The sequence below is a fragment of the Alnus glutinosa genome, chromosome 4, assembly GCF_958979055.1.
Source record: "Alnus glutinosa chromosome 4, dhAlnGlut1.1, whole genome shotgun sequence".
NCBI classification, from domain to species: Eukaryota; Viridiplantae; Streptophyta; class Magnoliopsida; order Fagales; family Betulaceae; genus Alnus; species Alnus glutinosa.
In genome coordinates, this window is record NC_084889.1 from 732866 (window position 1) to 752744 (window position 19879).

At 35.3% G+C, this 19879-nt stretch overlaps 1 protein-coding gene across 5 annotated transcripts; it reads left to right on the forward strand.

Moving 5' to 3' along the window:
* The first annotated feature begins 1185 nt into the window (after positions 1 to 1185).
* Positions 1186 to 19629, forward strand: LOC133865701 (helicase-like transcription factor CHR28). Of its 5 annotated transcripts, XM_062302139.1 has the most exons (14): positions 1186 to 1331; positions 2317 to 2474; positions 3941 to 4074; positions 4160 to 4367; positions 4462 to 4646; positions 4725 to 5090; positions 10874 to 10945; positions 11029 to 11106; positions 11204 to 12110; positions 14421 to 14551; positions 15436 to 15657; positions 16593 to 17162; positions 17520 to 17729; positions 19129 to 19629. In XM_062302139.1, exons 3-14 carry the CDS (start codon positions 3964 to 3966, stop codon positions 19231 to 19233), a joined length of 3165 nt encoding a protein of 1054 aa, XP_062158123.1. In that variant the 5' UTR covers positions 1186 to 1331; positions 2317 to 2474; positions 3941 to 3963; the 3' UTR covers positions 19234 to 19629. The 5 variants fall into 5 exon arrangements, with proteins under 5 accessions (XP_062158123.1, XP_062158119.1, XP_062158120.1 ...); XM_062302135.1 differs by having other exon boundaries at positions 4462 to 5090; XM_062302136.1 differs by having other exon boundaries at positions 3945 to 4074; positions 4462 to 5090.
* Positions 19630 to 19879: the final 250 nt, after the last annotated feature.

Sequence of the window (19879 nt, forward strand, 5' to 3'; positions counted from 1 at the left end):
CATCGTAATAAAATGGAATTAAATGTGCCTTCAAATTAGTCTCTACACATCGGGTCAAAGCACACACCACTTAAAAGCACGTAAAAGTTGGTTCCGATACTTGATTCTTCATACACGGAGGGTGCCAAGTGCCAAAGTGGCAACGGCCAAGTATCTCTCACCAACAATTAGTTGGGCTTATGCCCTTTTGTCAATCGAAGCCCAGTTTCATTATGCCCAGTTTGCGCTCACGATTGCACGGATTTTTCAGTGCCATTTATGACAAATATGTTGAGCATTTTAGTCCAAAAACACCTCGCTTAAAAACATATATTATAAATTATAAATGTAAAATCAAGCATAATAATAATAATAATGATAAAAGATATATACTACTCCTCCATCTCATATCTATTTCTTTTTTTTTTTTTTTTTAAAAAAACAAAAAAAAAAAGTTTACCATCAGATCTCTACCTAGAACCCTAATACACTATATATATTTAATGGTGAATTCGAAATAAATATGAATAAAGATAAATAGAAGATGAATAAGAAATGAAAAAAATAACATTTTTTTTTCATGATAAAATCTGGTTCAAGAGATAGACTCAACTTGAGTCTTGAGACTTGAGTCATGGACAGCGGAAGGCACCTAGAGTCATTTTGTTAGGTAAAAATGAACCTTTTTACTTTTTGTTGAGGACATGTGATATAAAAGTTGAGATTCTTGCTAAGTATGACTTATGTTCCTCATCTTATGAATGGAGTATTTATAATTATGAAAATGTTTTATGGTAATTATTTTAGATGCTTAATTAACACATTTGATGCTTAAACTTTAACTACTCCCACATTTATTTATTTATTTATTTTTTCTGAACATGTAAAAAGCATATAATCTTTTAATTAGCAAGTGATAAATACATATTTTTTTTTTAATAAAATGAACATGCTCAAAAAAAAAAAAAAAACGACCCAATTTAAAGAAAATTTATGTCATTTTTTTAAAAAAGTAAAAGAAAGCTGACCATTTCTAATTGGGCCTTGATGTATTTTGGCCAATAAAAAATGTAACTTTGCTCCTCAAGGAAATCAAAACAAAAAAAGAAAAGAAAAAGTCATCCTTTACCGAAAGCATAAATTAAATATCGTCCGAATAAAATAAAAAATAAAAAAAAAAGAAAAAAAAAGGAGAAAGAATTGCTTTTATTATGTTGTGCTAAACTCATAATTATGCTAGATCTCCTTCCTTGTTCCAAACGCTACCGTTGGGTCTCTCGCTCTCTCTGATTCGGTTGACTGCAAACCCTATGAACATCTGAGAACAACAATGAGGGCCGGCAATCACGCAGGTAGGGTTTTCTCTCTCCCCCTTCTACTTCGTTCCCTTATCAATTAGCTAATCACTCTTTAAGTTTTTCTTATTGTCTCTTGCTTTTACGCGATTACTCTCCTAGTATAGGTCAATGCCCATTTCAAATTTCTAAATTTGGAAGCTTTTTCTTACTACTTACTGTCCTTTGCACTCAATTTTTAGCCCTTGGTTGACTTGTCTTTGGAATAAATTGCTGTCTTTTTTCTTTTTCTTTTTTTGTTAATGGGTAATTTTCATTTTTTTTCTTCTTTGACACAAGATAAGATAGTGCCTTTTTCTTCAAATTATGGGGGCTTGCATGCAACTTTGTGGGTGATTATCGTTTGTGTGATGGGTATGGTTGATTATTCAATTTTATTACCATAGATAGAAATTCAATTAGTACCCAATCTGGGATGATCAGGTTGTGAGAGACTTCGAGTGTTTGCATTAGGATTTGGTTGGATTCGATGAAAATGGTACTCCAATTTTCTTGAGGAGTTCAGGGTGGGTTGAACACTTATTTTTTTGGCATTCTGGTTGCCTGAATAACTTGTGCATGACAACGGTTGGAGATACGTGGCTTAATAACCTAATGCTGGTTTTGTAATTGGCAAGCCAAGTTTGAAACTTTGAGATTTCTCTCTCTCTCTCTCTCTCTCTCTCTCTCTCTCCCCCCCCCCCCCCAAAAAAAAATAAATGGACTGTTAGTGGTATTGTGAGCTTGCAACGAAATGGTGGTATTGTGAGCTTGCAACGAAATGGTGGCCTTGTGTTTCTAATTCCTTTGCGTGCTTTCTCTTTGCAATCCTTTTTCCTTTTCTCTTTTAACATTAAAATTTTTGAGTTAATGTTATACTACATGGTAGCTACATTTTCTTTGATGTAGCGACAAGCTTTCGCATTTGTAAGACTTACAGCTTTTTTCTTGTTTACGGCTTGTTATGAGTTTGATTGATTGTACACACTTTTTCCTCGTACAGAAAGGAAAAAGAGAAGTGAATTTTCTTGACAACCTTCTTTTGCTTGATGATCAACTAAGAACACAACTGAAAATTCCCTTTTAAGGTAGTGAGAAGCTTGCACCTTCATTTATTTTGATGGTGGCAGAATTTTGAGAACCTTCCCTCGGTGACTACAGGTTAAATGCTTATCCTGATACTTATCTTATACCAGCTTATTCTGTGGATGCTATCTCTGTTAAAAGGATGAAGAGATGGGTCGATCATCTCTCTCCCCCCCCCCCCCCCCCCCCCCTTCCTATCATTGCAGGATATTTTTTGAAATGTGGTCGTTTTTTCCCCTCTAATTTAATGATCGATGCCATAGTTTGTAGTAGAGAAAGTCTCTTGTTGGAGCAGTCCCACCTTTGTCTTGTTTACTGTAAGTGGAAGGAGAGGATTAGGCACAACTTTGTTTAGAGGGAGAGCACATTCCTATCTATAAGTTTAAACACAAGTTCTTAAATCTTAATTGTTCTAAATGTAATTTTTTCTCGTAAATGATACGTTATGTATACAAAATAAGTGAAGCACATCATTATATATCTACTTTTTAATAGTATTTTTGGAATAAATAAATCATTGTTTAAATGAAGAGATTGTCTTTATCAAGATAAATGAAATGAAAAAAATAACATAAATTGTGCTGGTTTTGTAGTCTTCAGGTGTTTTTCAACCTAAGAGAGGGTTTTAAAAAACTAAGGCCATGTTTGTTAATGACTTTGTTTTTTGTTTTATGTTTTCAAATTAAAGACATCTACAAACAACCCAAACATAAAACACTCCTCCAAACATAAAAGTTGTTTTCATGTTTATGTCACATCAGAATATTTTCAAACCAAAAAATAAAAAATAAAAAAATCCCCAAAACACATTAACAAATATACCCTAACATTCTTTGAAAGTGTGTCGAGGCAATCCTTAGCTATGTAATCGATTGAGTACGATGACTGTTTAAATCCTTTCTTAATCTTTGGTGAGTGGTTTATTGATGGTCCAAATAATATTTTATGTTTCTTGCTCAGTAGTGTATTGACTGTACTTCTTTTTGCATACACAGTAGTGTACTAATTACATGTATTCAGTATTCATGTAGTTTATAATCCATGTTTTGCTTCAATATCATTCTTGAAAACTGTATCCAAGAAGATTCTTGTTTATTTGTAACGAGCTTTGCTGTACCCTTTCTTTTGTGCCTTGAAATCTTATCATTTTGATAGAATGCATTTGACTTTCAAAATGAAATTTGAATGATTCCCTTTTTTTTTTTTTTTTTTTTGATATGTAATGTATATTCATTTAAAGCGTAGAGGGGTGCAACCTAGTACATATGGAGTATACAAAAGAACCCCTAAATCAAAGAGAAAGAAGAACATTATTCTAAGAACTCAAAAAAATTAGAAACATGCACACTATTCCATGCCACTCTCCATATATACATGGTGTATAGAATCATCTTCTTCAATTCTAACAATCCATTCTCACGATCGTCAAAGCTCCTTGCATGAATGTGTGAATACTTTTCCTAACAAATTCTTTTTGTTCTATCTCTTTTGTGATATACATTTTCTAAAGCTAGCCTGCTCATGAAAATACTGTTTTGAAGGAAGTGGGGTTGCGATTCATTAGATGCCTGACCATGTGGATCATCTTCGTGATTACGTTGATTCAGCTTGGAGATGTTGCTCGCTTTTAGTTGGTTGCATTTCCAGCCTACTTTCAAGACATTGCTCAGAACTGGTGAGTTGAAATATATCATCTCATAATTTGATACTCCTTTAAGTTATTTTGTATCACAATATATCACTTTTGCTTCTGAATGCAGGTTGGCTCATCTTGTGATAATTTTCTCTCTAAATTGATTGAAGAAAAGGGAAGTCACCATTCAAACCATATACCTGTGATGGATTTTATAGATATCAGTTCATCTGATGATGATGTGGAGAGTTGGGACATAGATGGTCAGAGATCTCCGCCTTCTAGGATTCTTCCTTCATGGGCTACTACTCATGGCACAAATTCAAGAACTACAGGTGTCAGACTGATTTTATAAATTATGAACCTTCTGGGTTCAAACTCAAAATTTACATGTATGAAAAATGACGTAGCCTTTTTTTACACTTGCAGGTTTCAGTGTACAGTCTTTTAACTCTCCTAAAAGAGCATATGCTTCAAATGGAAGCTCTTCAAATGTTAATACTCATTCACAAGAAAAGCTCCATTCACATCCTGGTTCTAATGACAATATTAGGATCCCGAATCGGCAGATTGCCCAAGTGGAGGATTCTGACTATTATACAGATAATGGGAATGTGAGTGAGCCTTGGACTGTTAATTCCCGAATTGCTAGCCTTTCTGGTGCTGACTATGAGAAAATTTCATCTCAACAGGCTCTTACTAGGACCCTTCCACCATCTCTACAGCCATCTGCACCAATTAGTAAATCAAACAGTTTAGCAGGGAATAAGGGCAGCAGTCAGGTTCGTGATACTTATGACAATACTTACCATTCAGCAGGGCCTAGTGTAACCAGCAGCAAGGGTTATCTGCGAGACCAGTTTAGCAGGAGCAAGAATGAAGAAGTTATTATGTACGACAACAGTGGGAACAGGATCCTACCTCCATCTTTGATGCATGGAAAGGCTATTTTTTCCAACCAATTTGCTGGTTCAAGTGACCCCTCATACCGTTCCTTGGCAGGGGAAGAAAGGCCAGCTGAAAATGATGAGAGACTGATTTATCAAGCAGCATTGGAGGTATTGGTTGCAGTTAATTGCTACCATGTTTTTCATTTTGAGCTTGGTTTATAACTTTTCCTGTTTTTAACTTTCAGTATAAATTTAAACTGTTAGATAAATTGACCTTCAATAGTGTTAGGCGCCCTTTGAATTCCCTTAAATCCATTTTGTTAAGAGTTAAGATCATTATAATTGGATAACTGTTTTAGGCAATATCCATTGTGCTTCATTTTTTGCTTTTATTGATCTTCCAAAATTTAGTTGTAACATTTGGAGATACTCTTGTATGCCTATTTTAATTTCTTTTGTTTTCAATGAATTCACCACTTATCAAAAGATGATAAAAGGATTGGGTTTTGTTGTGCAATAGATCATGACGATTACAATAAATAACACAAAACAATCACCCACAAGAACACAAGAATTTACATGGTTTTCTCGATGTGAGGCATGTCCACGGTGAGAGACGATCATGAAGAAATTCATTAATCAAAGATGGAGTACAACATTTTGGTGGAGAAAATCCACCAAAACCTAAATCCCAATACACCCATATCTCGCTCTCACAAAAGACTGAATTTTGTTTAGACACAATTCTCTGGTTCTAACATACAAAAAAGAACATGAGAATAGAAAGAGATTGTAACTCACACCAATAAACTATTTATGTGGCAGTTCAAGATCTTCTTTTTCTCATTTTTCTCATTTCCTGTGGCTTCTCTTTGTTGTGCACACCCAAACCCAAAAAGCTCCAATTTTTCTTTTGCGGTTTCTAGAATGGAGTGATTGTGTTATGCTTGCATAAAAGGAATGCCTGAAATATATTTACTTTTTTTTAAAAAAAAAAAAAAAAAAAAGGTTGGTTAGGAACCTAGGTAGGAGAAAGAAGCTAGGTTAGGTAGGTCTTTTATGCACACACATAGCTGGCTTTAACCTCTCTTAAATCACCTTTGAAAAATACTTGGGTCCACATGATTTGATGGAATATCAAATCACCTAAACCAATCTTCACCTTGATTTGTATTCCGTTATTCTAACAATGCAAATCTCTTCAAGGGACAATCATAAACTACAAGTGCCACTCAACTTCAAGCATTGCTTAAACTTGTGCATAGGACCCAGTTTTGTCATAAAACCATGCTCCTTTGCTAGTCCCTTTGCCCAAAAAATCTCTTAGCTTACTCTGTTTTCTTGTAGACTTATTTGCATCCTATAGCCTTCTTTCCACTGGGAAATTCTAGAAACTCTCGAGTTTTATTTTTCCTGTAGTGACTTCAATTCTTTTGGCATAGCTGCTATCCACTGTTACTGTTCTTCCAGTTGATAACATCCTGAACACACAATGGGGATCTCCACTGCCAGCTACTAAAGCAAAGTGGACTACCAGCAGTACGTGGAGTGCTGCTGTGTGGAAGATGGTGCCTACGGGGAGTTTATGGAGGGAAATGAATGACATATGTTTTGAGGATCGTGAGAGGACTTTGGAGGAGATTAAATTCTTTTTCTTCAAAATTTGTATCTTTGGACAACTGCTTATGTTTCTTCCTTAACAATTAGTTTTGGTCATTTCATTGTTCTTTTTTGCTCTTTCTAGTTAGGCATTTCCTCTTGTATCCTTCCTATGTACTTAGGGGCGCCTTTACGCTTTTAATGATATTTGTCGATTGCTTATAAAAAAAAAACAAAAGTACCGTTAGTTATTTTTATAACTCCATTTCTGGTTGAAAAACTATTGCCAAAAGAATTCAATGTGCCTAAAGATATTATATTTTTTTTAGAAGATGGAATATATTTAACGTTAGCAAGTGTTCTTACAACCTTATAAAACATCCTGACTTTTATGTAACATATTTCAATAAGCTTACACATAGCATCATTGCTATCAAAACAATACCAGCATTACAATATTAAATCATCTCAAATCACTACCTATTCGAACATATGATATGAGCAAGCAAAATCCAAAATCTAAGAATGTATTAGAGAATCTGTATTTGAAGAAACTGAGAGAAGATCTGCGCTAACCTCATTGTCATTAGACTCGACTTTGGCAACATTGAATAAATCTATGGAACTTTTATGATTCTTTTTATCTTCCAACCCCGTAAAATCTTCTGTAGTGCCATTTCTTGCGACAATAATAGCACTTCACATCTTTTGCATTCGACCGAGATTCTTCATCCATTGCTGATCGTGACTTAGACTGAGACTGCCTACTTTTATCATTCTTCCCCTTAGACATATCTCTTCAATGCTTTGGGTTAGATCTTGCCACAGGCCCATTAATATGATTATTGACATACTTTCTTCTTGTTTCATGTGACAAGAGAGTTCTAGTCACTTCTTTCAATTTTAGAGTCTCTTTCCCATTCAATAATGTCGTAATCAAGTGATAGTGATCATACGAGAGAGGGGTTGGGGGGGTCAATGCTAACAGAAGTATTGATTTATCTTTTGCTTCAATTTTCATTCTAAGGTTTAAAAACCGTTTTTCGACATGTTAAACTTACTGAGCTGCTCAAGAAAATCCGTCTTTTCATTTGTTTGTAAACCATATAATTGCCTTTTCACATACAACTTATTCGTCAATTGTTTTTCACCATATACAGGCTCTTTTAATTTATGCCAAATTGTCAGTTTTTTCTTAATAAATCACATTATAAATAAATTCATCTGACAAATTTAGATGAATTGCACTAGCAAGCTTGACATCCTTCTCTTCCCACTCGTCATGGTTCGTCTTTTGCTATTTTAGCCAATAATGCCTTGTAGACTCTTTGTTGAATCAAAAGATTTTTTATTCTTCTCTGCCAAAGAGAGAAGTTATTCCTATCATTGAACGTCTCCACTTCATGCTTGGTACTCACCATATTTACCGTAATTTTTTATCTGAATACCGAACTTGAGCTTTGATACCACTTGTGCAATAGATTGCGATTATAATAACTGACACAGACCAATCACGCACGAGAATACAAAAATTTACGTGGTTCCCTCGATATTAAGTACGTCAAGAAATTATTGTGAAGAAAAATCATCCAAACTCAAAATCCAATACACCAAAATTTCACTCACACAAGATGAAAATAATTGTTCTCTTACACAATTCTCTAGCTCAGCACACAATAGAGAACATGAGAAAAGAAAGAGAGCAACTCACACTTGTAAACTCTTTATATGCACAGCTCAAAATCTTATTTTTCTCATTTTTCTCCTCTCATGCTGCTTCTCTTTTCTGTGCGCACACGAACAAAAGCAACTATTTTCTTTTGTGCAGCTGCTAGAAGGGAGTGAGTGTGGGTCTGTCTGGCAAGATTTTGAAAAACTCTTTTCGCTTCTCAAACGCTGATTATCAAGTATCAGTTAACTAAATGGATTTTCAGATGTGGCCACACCATTAACACATGTTTTGAAACAAATCACAAAACTCTTATAAAAAAAAAACACTTTGCACAAATCACTATTCAATAAATAAAACATAAACATTTATCAAAAAATAACTAAACACAATCCCCTTTTTTTTGGTGTGGATGTTCCTTATATATATATATATATATATATATATATATATATATAAAAGCAGCTGGCATGGTGGCAGTCCACCTGCCATGGCCGCCAGGGCTGTATGCTGGCCTCCAAGGCCATCCGACAGCCTCGCTGGCCGCCAGAGCCATCCGGCGGCCATTGTGAGGCCACCAGATAACCACAACGGTGGTGGCCACCAACATGGAGCACTAAAACCCAAAAAATTTCTTAAAACTTTACCAAACCAACCGTGTATTGTGCTTCAATAATAGAAAGGACCAATATATATATTAAAAGTTGGTTAGGCACCTAGGTAGGAGAGAGAAGTCAAGTTAGTTAGGTCTTTTACAAACACATAGCCGACTTAAACCACCTTTGAGAAAGACTTTGGCCGACATTTTTTGATGGAATATCAAATCGCTTCAACATGTTTAAGAAGCTATTGCAAACAATTCCAACCTGAAGGTATTAATGCTAGGAAGATTCTCTTTAAGTTGATAATTATACCAACGATTGTGCCTTTATGTTTTTGATTAACATACCATAATAGCAGGGTAGAACCAGGATTTTTGGTGTGGTGGGGGAAACTTCATGATTGTTCATGGTGTTACATTTCCTTCTCTGATTGTTCACTCACTATGATTTGAAATGATGGGTGACTTTTTTCCCAAATTTTCAAGCAGGGAAGAAATGAAAGGGGAATTTGAGGAAAAAGGAAGAAATATGGTTAAGTAAATAAGACAACCATGAATGCAAAAGTCAAATGAAACTTGAACAAAATTTTGTTCTTGTCAAATTAAGAGTACCATAAAAAAAAATGTTGGAAGTAAAAACCGCTGGAACCTACTAGAGTCCTAATGAAACATTAGAATGGAAAGCGAAATTGAGGAAAAAATGAAACCCAGAAGGCATAAAAGTTTCTAAAGATTACAGCTTTAGCAAAATTTCAAAAAAAGAGAAATTTCAGAAAAGGAGAAAAAGGTACTTGAACAAATCTCAGAGAGAGAGAGAGAGACAAATTGTGAGATGGATACAGTGAGGCTAGTGAGTCATTTGGTATTATTCGTCTCAGGTTCTCAACAACAAAGACCTAACTTACGCTGGTTTTCATTCGTCAATTGTGGAGTTCTAGGGCTTTTTGCAAGAGAAACAACAACTAGATAGACGATAGTGTTGTGCCTTTCAGTCACTTTTGACATGACGCTATAGCATGGAGAGAGGCACAGAGCTCAAAGTGACAAAGTCCCACCAAAAAGAAAAGAAACCAGGTTTAGAGTTTCGTTAGAAGCAAACGATGGAAACAAATGGAATAAGGTATTTTCAGTTTTTCATGATGAAATAGGGGTCAAAACTAAAAGAAAAATGTTGAGGGTGGACAAAAATATTATTTTGGGGGGACAAATTTATCATATATTTCAAGAGGAATTTTGAAACTTTTGGGGGGACATTCGCCCCCCCACCCATACAAGTGGGTCCGCCCCTGCATAAGAGTGACAAGTTTTATTCATTTGTAGACAAGAGTCAGAAGCTTAGGTTTCATTGAGGATAAATAAACATCAATGAATACTGTCACTCTTGTGAAGCGTAGCAAGTCTACTGAACGCTGTTGACTGAATAGTCTCCATTTGGTATTGACATGAATTTTTAATCTCATGGTAACTAAAATTAAAACATGTTGTACCCTTGAAAGCCAGGAGGAGCTCAAGAAAGAAAATTTCCTGTAATTTAAAATTACTTCTAGTTGTAATGGACAATCTTAGCTTTTTTAGAAGGCTCAGAATTGGATTTGTTGGATCTTATATTCAATTTAGTAGTGTAGTACTTGAATCGCATTAACAGTGCTTGCTAGTGGTGGCTCAAATTGGCCAAGTACTCAGTTATATTCTCGACAACATGTGTCAGAAAGAAAATTATGATGTATTTCTATTTGCAAGATGCTCAGTGAGATCCCTTTTTAATCATTTTCCTGAAAAATCTTTGTTTTAATATTATTGATGTTTGTGTGCTTCATTTTCTTAGTTGCATTTTCTCTTGTCCAAATAAATTGGAACACTTTCTATATTTTTCAGCAACTCTTTATTCAAAATTTGAGGGGGTATACAGATTAGACATTATGTACTAGCACTTGACATTCATATTTGAGTTTGTGTAGGTGCAGCTTAAGGGAAGTGTTGTTTACCGTGATTGCTAGTGTAGCACGTATTTGTGTTTTTGGAACATGATTAATAATGTGATAGGTTAAGAAGTTTAAACTTTAACGACTTTGGTTTTTGCAGGATCTAAACCAGCCAAAAGTTGAAGCTACTTTACCTGATGGTCTTTTGTCTGTTCCTCTTCTAAGGCATCAGGTGTTGCTTTTTACCTTTTTATTATTGGTTCTTTTTTAGGTGTGATTTATATGGTTTTATGTTTAAATCGTTGTTTTTAACAGAAAATTGCACTGGCATGGATGCTTCAAAAGGAAACTAGAAGTTTGCATTGTTTGGGTGGAATTTTAGCTGATGATCAGGTTAGTCATCAAAAGGCTAGTTGACCTTTATATCTGGCTTCTTCCATGACATAGGATTCTTTTTTCTACTTGGACTCATTGTGCTTATATCTCACAGGGCCTTGGTAAGACAATTTCTATGATTGCCCTTATACAAATGCAGAAGTCTTTGGAGTCAAAACAAAAATCAGAAGATCTATGCAATCACAAAACTGAAGCATTGAATCTGGACGACGACGACGATGATAATGCCAGTGGCGGTGTGGATAAAGTCAAGAAGTCTGAAGAATTTGATGATTTAAAACCTATTCCAGAAGTGAGTAGCTCTACGCGGGCATTTAGTAGGCGGAGGCCAGCAGCTGGTACATTAGTTGTGTGCCCAGCGAGTGTTCTTCGACAGTGGGCTAGGGAGCTGGATGAGAAAGTTACAGATGAAGCTAAGCTTTCTGTCCTAATCTATCATGGTGGCAGTAGGACAAAGGATCCTGTTGAATTGGCAAAATATGATGTAGTTCTCACTACATATTCTATCGTAACTAATGAAGTTCCAAAACAACCTTTAGTTGAAGAGGATGATGCTGATGAAAAAAATGGGGAAATGTATGGATTATCCTCTGAATTTTCCACTAAAAAGAGGAAAAAGGCTTCTAACATTAGTAAGAGGGGAAAAAAGGGGAAGAAAGAAATTGATAGTTCTACTATTGATGGTGGTTGTGGTGCGCTAGCAAGAGTAGGTTGGTTTAGGGTGATACTAGATGAAGCTCAAACAATAAAAAACCATCGAACTCAAGTGGCTAGAGCGTGTTGCAGCCTGCGAGCCAAAAGAAGGTGGTGCTTATCTGGAACACCTATTCAAAATGCAATTGATGACTTGTACAGTTACTTCAGGTTCCTAAAATATGACCCATATGCTGTATACAAATCCTTTTACAATACGATAAAGGTACCAATATCCAGAAATTCACTACATGGGTACAAGAAACTTCAAGCAGTTTTGAGAGCTATAATGTTGCGTCGTACAAAAGGTGAATCATTTCTCTTATATTTTGAGTGTTTGGAGTTTATTTTTTCTTTTTCTTTTTTTTTCTTTTGGGGGGGGAGGAGGTTATTTCTTTTCTGCATGTATTAAAAATTGCGATGGAGATGGTCAATAAGCCCAGAAAAAAATGGAGATGCTCAATATGATCCATGCTGATGCATAGATTGTTCTCTCTTTTTGCTTGCTTTTTTGGATCTAGCCTTGTGTTCTCTTATTTCTTGTCTAACCGAGGGATGCCTCTTAAGACTTGATGCTTTGTGTTAATTCATCGCATATGCATGTTTTAATTCATTGTAGATGAAGATATCTTCATTAGAAAGATCGAGTCTTTTGGTTGAATTATTATAGAAGTTTGTTCGTTTGTTTTTTTGTTTTTTTTCTTCTATGTTGAGAACTTTCTAAGAGTAGTAAACATGTTGGCCCCATCATCTTGTGATATTGGGTCTTATATTAAATACAAATATAAAATCATTCCAATTTTCCTTGACTTGGGATGATGAATATGATGGGCCTACATCATTTTCATAAAAGAAAAAGCACAATATAAGTAGACACATGCATGAACGTGCATGCACACACGGAGAGGGGGGGTGGGGGGGGGGGGGGGGGTGGGGGGGGGGGGGGGGGGGGGGGGAGAGAGAGAGAGAACTTAGTCACCATCCACTTGGAAGGATAACCACTGAGTATCTTTCTCAATGTTTACCATTTGCAAATTTTTGTGCTCAATCGTGTAGGTTTATTTGATACTCTCTACACGATCATGTTAGCTTTAGATGACCCCAATGTGCCTCATCCTCTTCTGCCTGTTTCTCCAACATTCAGTCCCCCCTCCCGAAACAAGTTCATGCTTGAAAGAGTTGAAAGCTTCTCCTTCTCTCCCCATGCAAAGAAGTCCTAATTTGAACAACATTTTTATTGGGAGAGCATCAAAATAGAAGCTAAAGTAGATACAGGGTGCTGATCTTTAAGGATATCTAACCATGAATAGAAAAATATATGGTGCAATGAAGTTTGTTTTTGTATATGAAAATTAGAAAACAATCATTTACATGATTGGAGAAGAGCCTAATAAAGTAATTATTCTAGATATAGCTATTGTTTGGAATCATAAAGAGGATAATGGATGGATTATCTAATTTATCTTGACCATCTTGTTGACGCCGTGGTCATCTGATTTTTTGAGAGCCCTAGGAGGGTCAAATATGAGGTCTCTCTTGGATGAATCTGTTACTTGACTTAGCAATGCGCCCGAGCAGATGCTTCTATAGTTTTTATAAGGTATATTTATCTTATTAACTGATATTGAATATTTTTTAGATCATAAAGAGTATAATGGATGAATAATCTTGATCATCTTGTTGACGCCATGGTCATCTGATTTTTTGGAGCTCTAGGAGGTCAATTATGGGGTCTCTCTTGGATGAATCTGTTACTTGACTTAGCAATGCGCCCGAGCGGGCCAGAGACCATAGATGCTTCTATAGTTTTTATAAGGTATATTCTTATAAAAAAAAAGTTTTTATAAGGTATATTTATCTTATTAACTGATATTGATAAATTTTTAGGGCTTAAGGAGTCACTTTTCTTGTTTTCTTACACTGGCTACTTGGAAAGGCCAATTCGTGGGCAAAGAAAGGAGCTTTGACTTTTGGAGTTTCTTTGTTGTTTCCATTTCTAACTTCTTTTGACAATATCTATGGCAGTTTTGCATTGTGGACATTCTAGATTTATAGCGGTTTATACTTCATATTGAGTTCTTTAAATCGTTTTTCTTCTCATTCTTTTTTGGGGATCCGTTGTGCACTTAAGTATCTTGTTTTGTCTTCTCAAAACTTTTCTTACTATGTTGTTCTACTGAGCCAAATCTATACTTGAGGTTGCATGTATTCTTTTTGGTGTTTATATACCCATGTTCCTTTTACTCACATTAAATAATTCAAGCAGGCCAACACATGTCCACCACTCCTACTGAACCTATTCTGTAGAGCTTGTGAGGGGTCAATGAGAGAGAAAAAGGTTTTTGTTTGTTTGTTTTGGGGGGGGGGGGTGGTTGAGGAAGGAATTGTTGGCATTGTGCAAGATGGTAACCCATATCCTCATCCAAACATCGATCAACTATTTCTGCTTGATCTAAAAAGAGCAAGGATTTCTATTGACGAATGTGATTGTTTGGATTTTGCCTTATGTGTACTATTATAGATACTACAAATTTTTTTGCTGATGTGGCATGTATCATTTGAACGTTCAACAACATTTGATGTTAAGGTGCTGATTCCAGTTAGTTTTTATTGTTTAGGAACATTGATTGATGGGGAGCCTATAATTAAGTTACCACCAAAAACAATTCACTTGACTAAGGTGGACTTCTCAACAGAGGAGCGGGCCTTCTACACCAAGCTAGAAGCCGACTCACGTTCACGATTCAAGGTTCTGATCATTCCATTTGTTTCCCACCTTGGAAAGTCGATTATGATAGTGCCGGATTTTTTTATTTTATTTAACTTGGGATACTTGGCAACTAGCAAGTGTGCTATTTCTGATAAGCCAAGCCTAGTATATGGTGCTTAATTAAAATGATAATGTGTTATGCACTTGATTTTGTTTATTTAATCTTGGAACTTCTTGGGAAGTTTGCAACATTGCACTTGTAGCATACCTTTGTTTCATTGTGATATGTCATGCACGAACTTAGAAAGTAATAGTAGCCATTGTATGACATTTTGAGATCTGAAAATGTGATTGTTTCACCATCAAATTTTGTGACGATATTGTTTTAAGTAAATAGTTGGTTCAAAACATTTGGGTGTAACCTCCCCCCAACCCAAAAAAGAAAAAAAGAGGAATGTATAAAGAGGAATACAAACTCAAAGTTTTAGGGACCTTGTTGGGTGTAGTATTGGATTTAGGCATTGGGACAGGTAAATGTAAGAAGTACTGATGGAATAAGGATTGAATTAATCATACATGCTTATTTTCCCCCTCGATTTATAATTCCTGTATTTTGGTTGTTCTGCAAATGATAAAATCATCAATATAACAAGGAAATTTTGTATTGATATTTACCTCAATTTAAGATATGTATGGTATCGTGGTATCATGGTTTTCAAATGATACTTTAAATCCTAATGAAATTTTATATGGTGTTAGAATCAGAGTATATGACAATAAGGATACCGATACAATGCTATTAGTACCTTCAACTTTCTATGAGATTCTTCTTTTTCTGATTTTGTAAAGACTGAGTTCTGTTTTATGTGATGCTCTATGCTGAATTTTTGTGTAACTTGAAATTATGAGTTTGTATTTTGTAGGCATATGCTGCTGCTGGTACCGTGAATCAGAATTATGCAAATATTCTTTTGATGCTTTTGCGCCTCCGTCAGGCTTGTGACCATCCACTTCTTGTCAAAGAATATAAATCTGACTCTGTTGGAAAAATTTCTCTTGAAATGGCGAAGAAACTTCCTAGAGATATGCTGCTTAATCTATTGAATTGCTTGGAAACTTCCTTTGCCATCTGTCGTGTATGCGATGTGAGTTTTCTGAATATGGGACACTTTGCCTTTCCCTCTTTTGCAATTAGCTGAATGTGGCTTCTAGAAACTTTTGATGTAACTCTTTGCATCTACTGGAAAACACATGGTCTGAATGTTCTCATTGTTGTTATGATTTATACAAGGTTTTTGTAGATTTACGTTGCTTATTTCTTAGGGCTATATAAATAATTAGATACATGTGGGTGTTCTAAATTTTGAAGTGAAAGCAGGGTGTTTTCATCAAATAAGTTTGTTAAGGGCTCATCTATGAAATGTGTACTGTGGCCTCATTTTGTCACAGGAAGCACTTCAAGAAATGTGTGTGATGCAGGAACAAGGAGGATGAAGAAGCTTAATTAGTTATTGATTACCGTACGATTATGATTTTCAGTTTCTATTTTTAGTAATGGTATACAAACTTAGTCAAATCTGGAAAGGAACAGATCTATTGGCTTTTATGACGATGGATTCTATGTTTCCTCACTGAGGCTTGAGTTTGTTTTATTTGTGGGTTTAACTAGTGTCCTATGTAACTTGGTGATCATTATAAATAGTTTGTTATAGGCGTTGGGTTTAAACCTGAATTGAATTATTTGAGTTGAAACACGCATGTTTTCTTTTGCTTATGTTTTCTAAGCAAACCTTTGTAGATCAGGGTTTTCTTCTTCTCTCTTGCTTGATGGAGACATCTTTTTGTATTTTTACATGTTTTTGTATCTTTATGCATGTATGTATAATATGCCCAATCTACTTAATCATATCACATTTAAGCAATTTTTTCCTCAGATTTATCATTGATTCCTTGTGTATTTGGTCGTTGTTGTCATTCTTATTTTATCTTTTAGCAAAACAACAATAGATAACTACGTAAAAAGAATTTTCTGTCACATGACCTTCCTATCTAATTCTTCTAGCATCTGATGCTTTTACAGGATCCACCTGAGAACCCTGTTGTTACCATGTGTGGCCATGTTTTTTGCTATCAGTGTGTATCAGAATATTTGACAGGTGATGATAATACATGCCCTGCACCTGAATGCAAAGAACAACTTGGCTCTGAAGTTGTTTTTTCCAAAGCTACTCTGAGCAGTTGTCTCTCTGATGATGTTAATGGTAGTCCCGTGAGTTCTCAGTTAACAGAGAGTTCAATAGTTATGCAGAATGAGTATAGTTCATCTAAAATCAGAGCTGTTCTTCAGATTTTGCGGACACATTGTAATATGCATAGTTCCATAGAATGTAATGGAAGCTCCCCATATTCTGAAAATCCATGCGCTGAGAATTGCCATTCAGGTGTTAGTGCTACAGAGCACTCAACATCTCACTCGAAGCCACCAGTTGAAGGACCAATTAAAGCAATTGTTTTTTCCCAGTGGACTAGCATGTTGGACTTGGTGGAGAATTCACTGAACCTGGCTTGTGTAGAATACAGGAGGCTTGACGGCACAATGACTCTGGGTGCAAGGGATAGGGCTGTTAGAGACTTCAACACTGATCCAGAGGTTTGGCCCCTACCTTGTGGAATACTTTTAGTTTGTTTTTCCTCTAATATCTCTTCTTCTTCTTCTTCTTCTTCTTCTTCTTTTTTTTTTTTTTTTTTTTTTTTTTTTTTTTTTTTGTTTCCGACAAGGTGGATATTCATATTAGTAATAAAGCTATCTATATGCCATAATGGATTAGCTAACAAAATGCTGTTAAAAGATAGGAGGTTACTGCAATACCACCATGTTAGATGTTCTTTGTTGTAGTTCGTTGGTATCACAAATGTTGATATCATGCATGATTGTTTCCCTTCCCTTTCTTATTGCCTTAACCTTTGTTGTATTTTCAGTATCTGAATGACCGAAACTTTTTTGCAGGTGACTGTTATGCTGATGTCGTTGAAAGCAGGAAATCTTGGGTTAAACATGGTTGCTGCATGTCATGTTATTCTTTTGGATCTTTGGTGGAATCCAACTACTGAAGACCAGGCTGTTGATCGAGCACACAGGATTGGACAGACTCGTCCAGTTACTGTATCACGGATCACTATCAAAAACACAGTGGAAGATAGGATTTTAGCTCTCCAGGTATCGTCGTTTTCATTATATTTGTTGTTCTTCCTAGCTCCAAGTATTGGATTTGTCCTTAGTTTTCTCGCTTTAATGGTTTTTCAACATGGTATGGAGTTTCCTTTGTTTTAAAAGTTCCTTGGTTCAACTCTGATTAACCCCATCGTGTTAAGTTTCTTCTGTTTTGCATGCAGAAAGGCTGCAATTGGTCTAATGTTGTTAGGTAGGCTTACATGTGAGGAAGTGTTAATGTTTGTGAGTGTGGTATAAGTTGTTGTTGGCCCACGTCCTAGTAGCTTGAGTTTTTTGAATTGATGGTTTAGTAACAGTTTCAGCCTGGTTTAAGAATCATCCTACTATCTTGAAAGACATAATAATTATTCATGGTTACTTTTTTTTTATGAGGAAAATTCAAATTTAATTCCCGAATTTTTGGGTGATATCAATTTATTCCGTAGGTTTTTAAATTTCACAATTCACTCATTTGGCGTTTCATGATTTTCAATTCGTTTCTTATGTTGAAAACTAATTACATGGCATTAACCCCCCAATAATGCCATGTAATTAGTTTTCAGCAGAAGGAGTTAATTCAAAAACGTGAAAAGTTTAAGGAGTGAATTATCGGTTATAGAAATCCAAGGAGTAAATTGAAATTGTGCAAAAACCCAAGAAATTTGACCAAAATTTCCAGTTTTCATCTTACTTTTCTGAATAGTACTTGCATACAATTTAACATATATGAGGCTTTCGAAGTACAGACATTTCTTGAAATTGGCATGAATGATCATATTATGTATTATGAAATATATTTGTAAATTGTAGATTGCTCTAATATTCCATATAGGTTCAAGACTTATTGAAATGTAGATTTATAAAATTCAAATATGAGGATTTTCGCTTCAATTAACAAACTTAGAATTTTTGGTCCATTTTCTTTGTTCCATAAGAAAGAAACCCCTTTAAAAGTTATAATTTTTGACAGTAAGGTCTTTACCGGTTCACTTTATTTTGTGAGTTCCTATATTCCGTTAATGTCTTGCAGTGTTTCCATTATGTTTTCAGAACGTCCCTTTGTGCCAGTCGATGTTTTAGTTAAAATGGGAGTAGTGATATTTCTCTTATTAGTGTTGAATGGCCTTTGATAATTAAGAATGGAGACCCTCGGCTTCGCTAGTCTTAATAAGCCACCAAATTTGCTGCTACAAGAGACAGATGTAGGTCCATTTTATACCAGACTTGCTGCATCATGTTAGATATGAATTTTTGGAAACAAAAATTTGTGGTCTAGTAAATTGGCAACAGATAAGGTCAGTGGTTAGTTAGGTTCGTAGGTGTGAGGAAGTAGAACATGTGCAAGAAATGAAATATCTATATAATTTCCTCTTATGTTGTGTTTCTTTCTGAGCTTGTTTTGCAGGAAGAGAAGAGAAAAATGGTTGCATCTGCTTTTGGTGAAGACCAAACTGGGGGTTCTGCAACTCGCCTAACAGTGGAAGACCTGAAATATCTGTTTATGGTCTAAACTAAATACCATATATGTTCCCCTTTTACTCCATTTTTGAATTTTGCTCTCTTGGTATTTTGTCTAGAAAAAAGGAAGGGAAGGTCAAAAAGAGAGTCAAAAATTTGAATCTTGATGAGCAAGCTAAGTCATTTTACTCTTTTGTAGTGCCTGCTGCTCCTGTGGTTTAACCTTGTAATGAGTTAGTGCATCTCAGTGGTAAAGTAAGTTATATGAGTTCTAAGGCCCCATCAAGGCATTTTTGTTCTCATCAATGGCAGACTTAGCGAGCTAATGCCACCTGTAAATATATTCTAATGAATTTATTTGCGCACCCACCCAAAGATCTAACTTTTTTGTAGTTGACCTTTTCTATTTATTATTGTTAATAGTATATATAATCTTCTCTACCAAAAATCTCTTATAACATTTTCTATTTATTAATGTTTTGGTATATAATCTTCTTGCCGATACAAATGCACTTGAAAAGCATAAGGAATGTGCATCCGAGATAAGGTAGATTAGGGTCTAAATTGCTCTACTCAAACCCAACCCCCAAATTCTTTAAAATATGAGATCTTGATCACATGTATTTTCGATTCTCGCATGCATGTTGATTTAATAATTTAATAATTATAATTTTGTCGAATTAAAACTTGAAGCACAG

Coding starts and splice junctions, on each gene's coding strand:
- LOC133865701 (XM_062302135.1), top strand. CDS start 3,964: ATGCCTGACCATGTGGATCATCTTCGTGATTACGTTGATTCAGCTTGG. Junction 4,075..4,159: donor CAAGACATTGCTCAGAACTG/GTGAGTTGAAAT, acceptor TTCTGAATGCAG/GTTGGCTCATCTTGTGATAA. Junction 12,111..14,420: donor AATGTTGCGTCGTACAAAAG/GTGAATCATTTC, acceptor TTTATTGTTTAG/GAACATTGATTGATGGGGAG.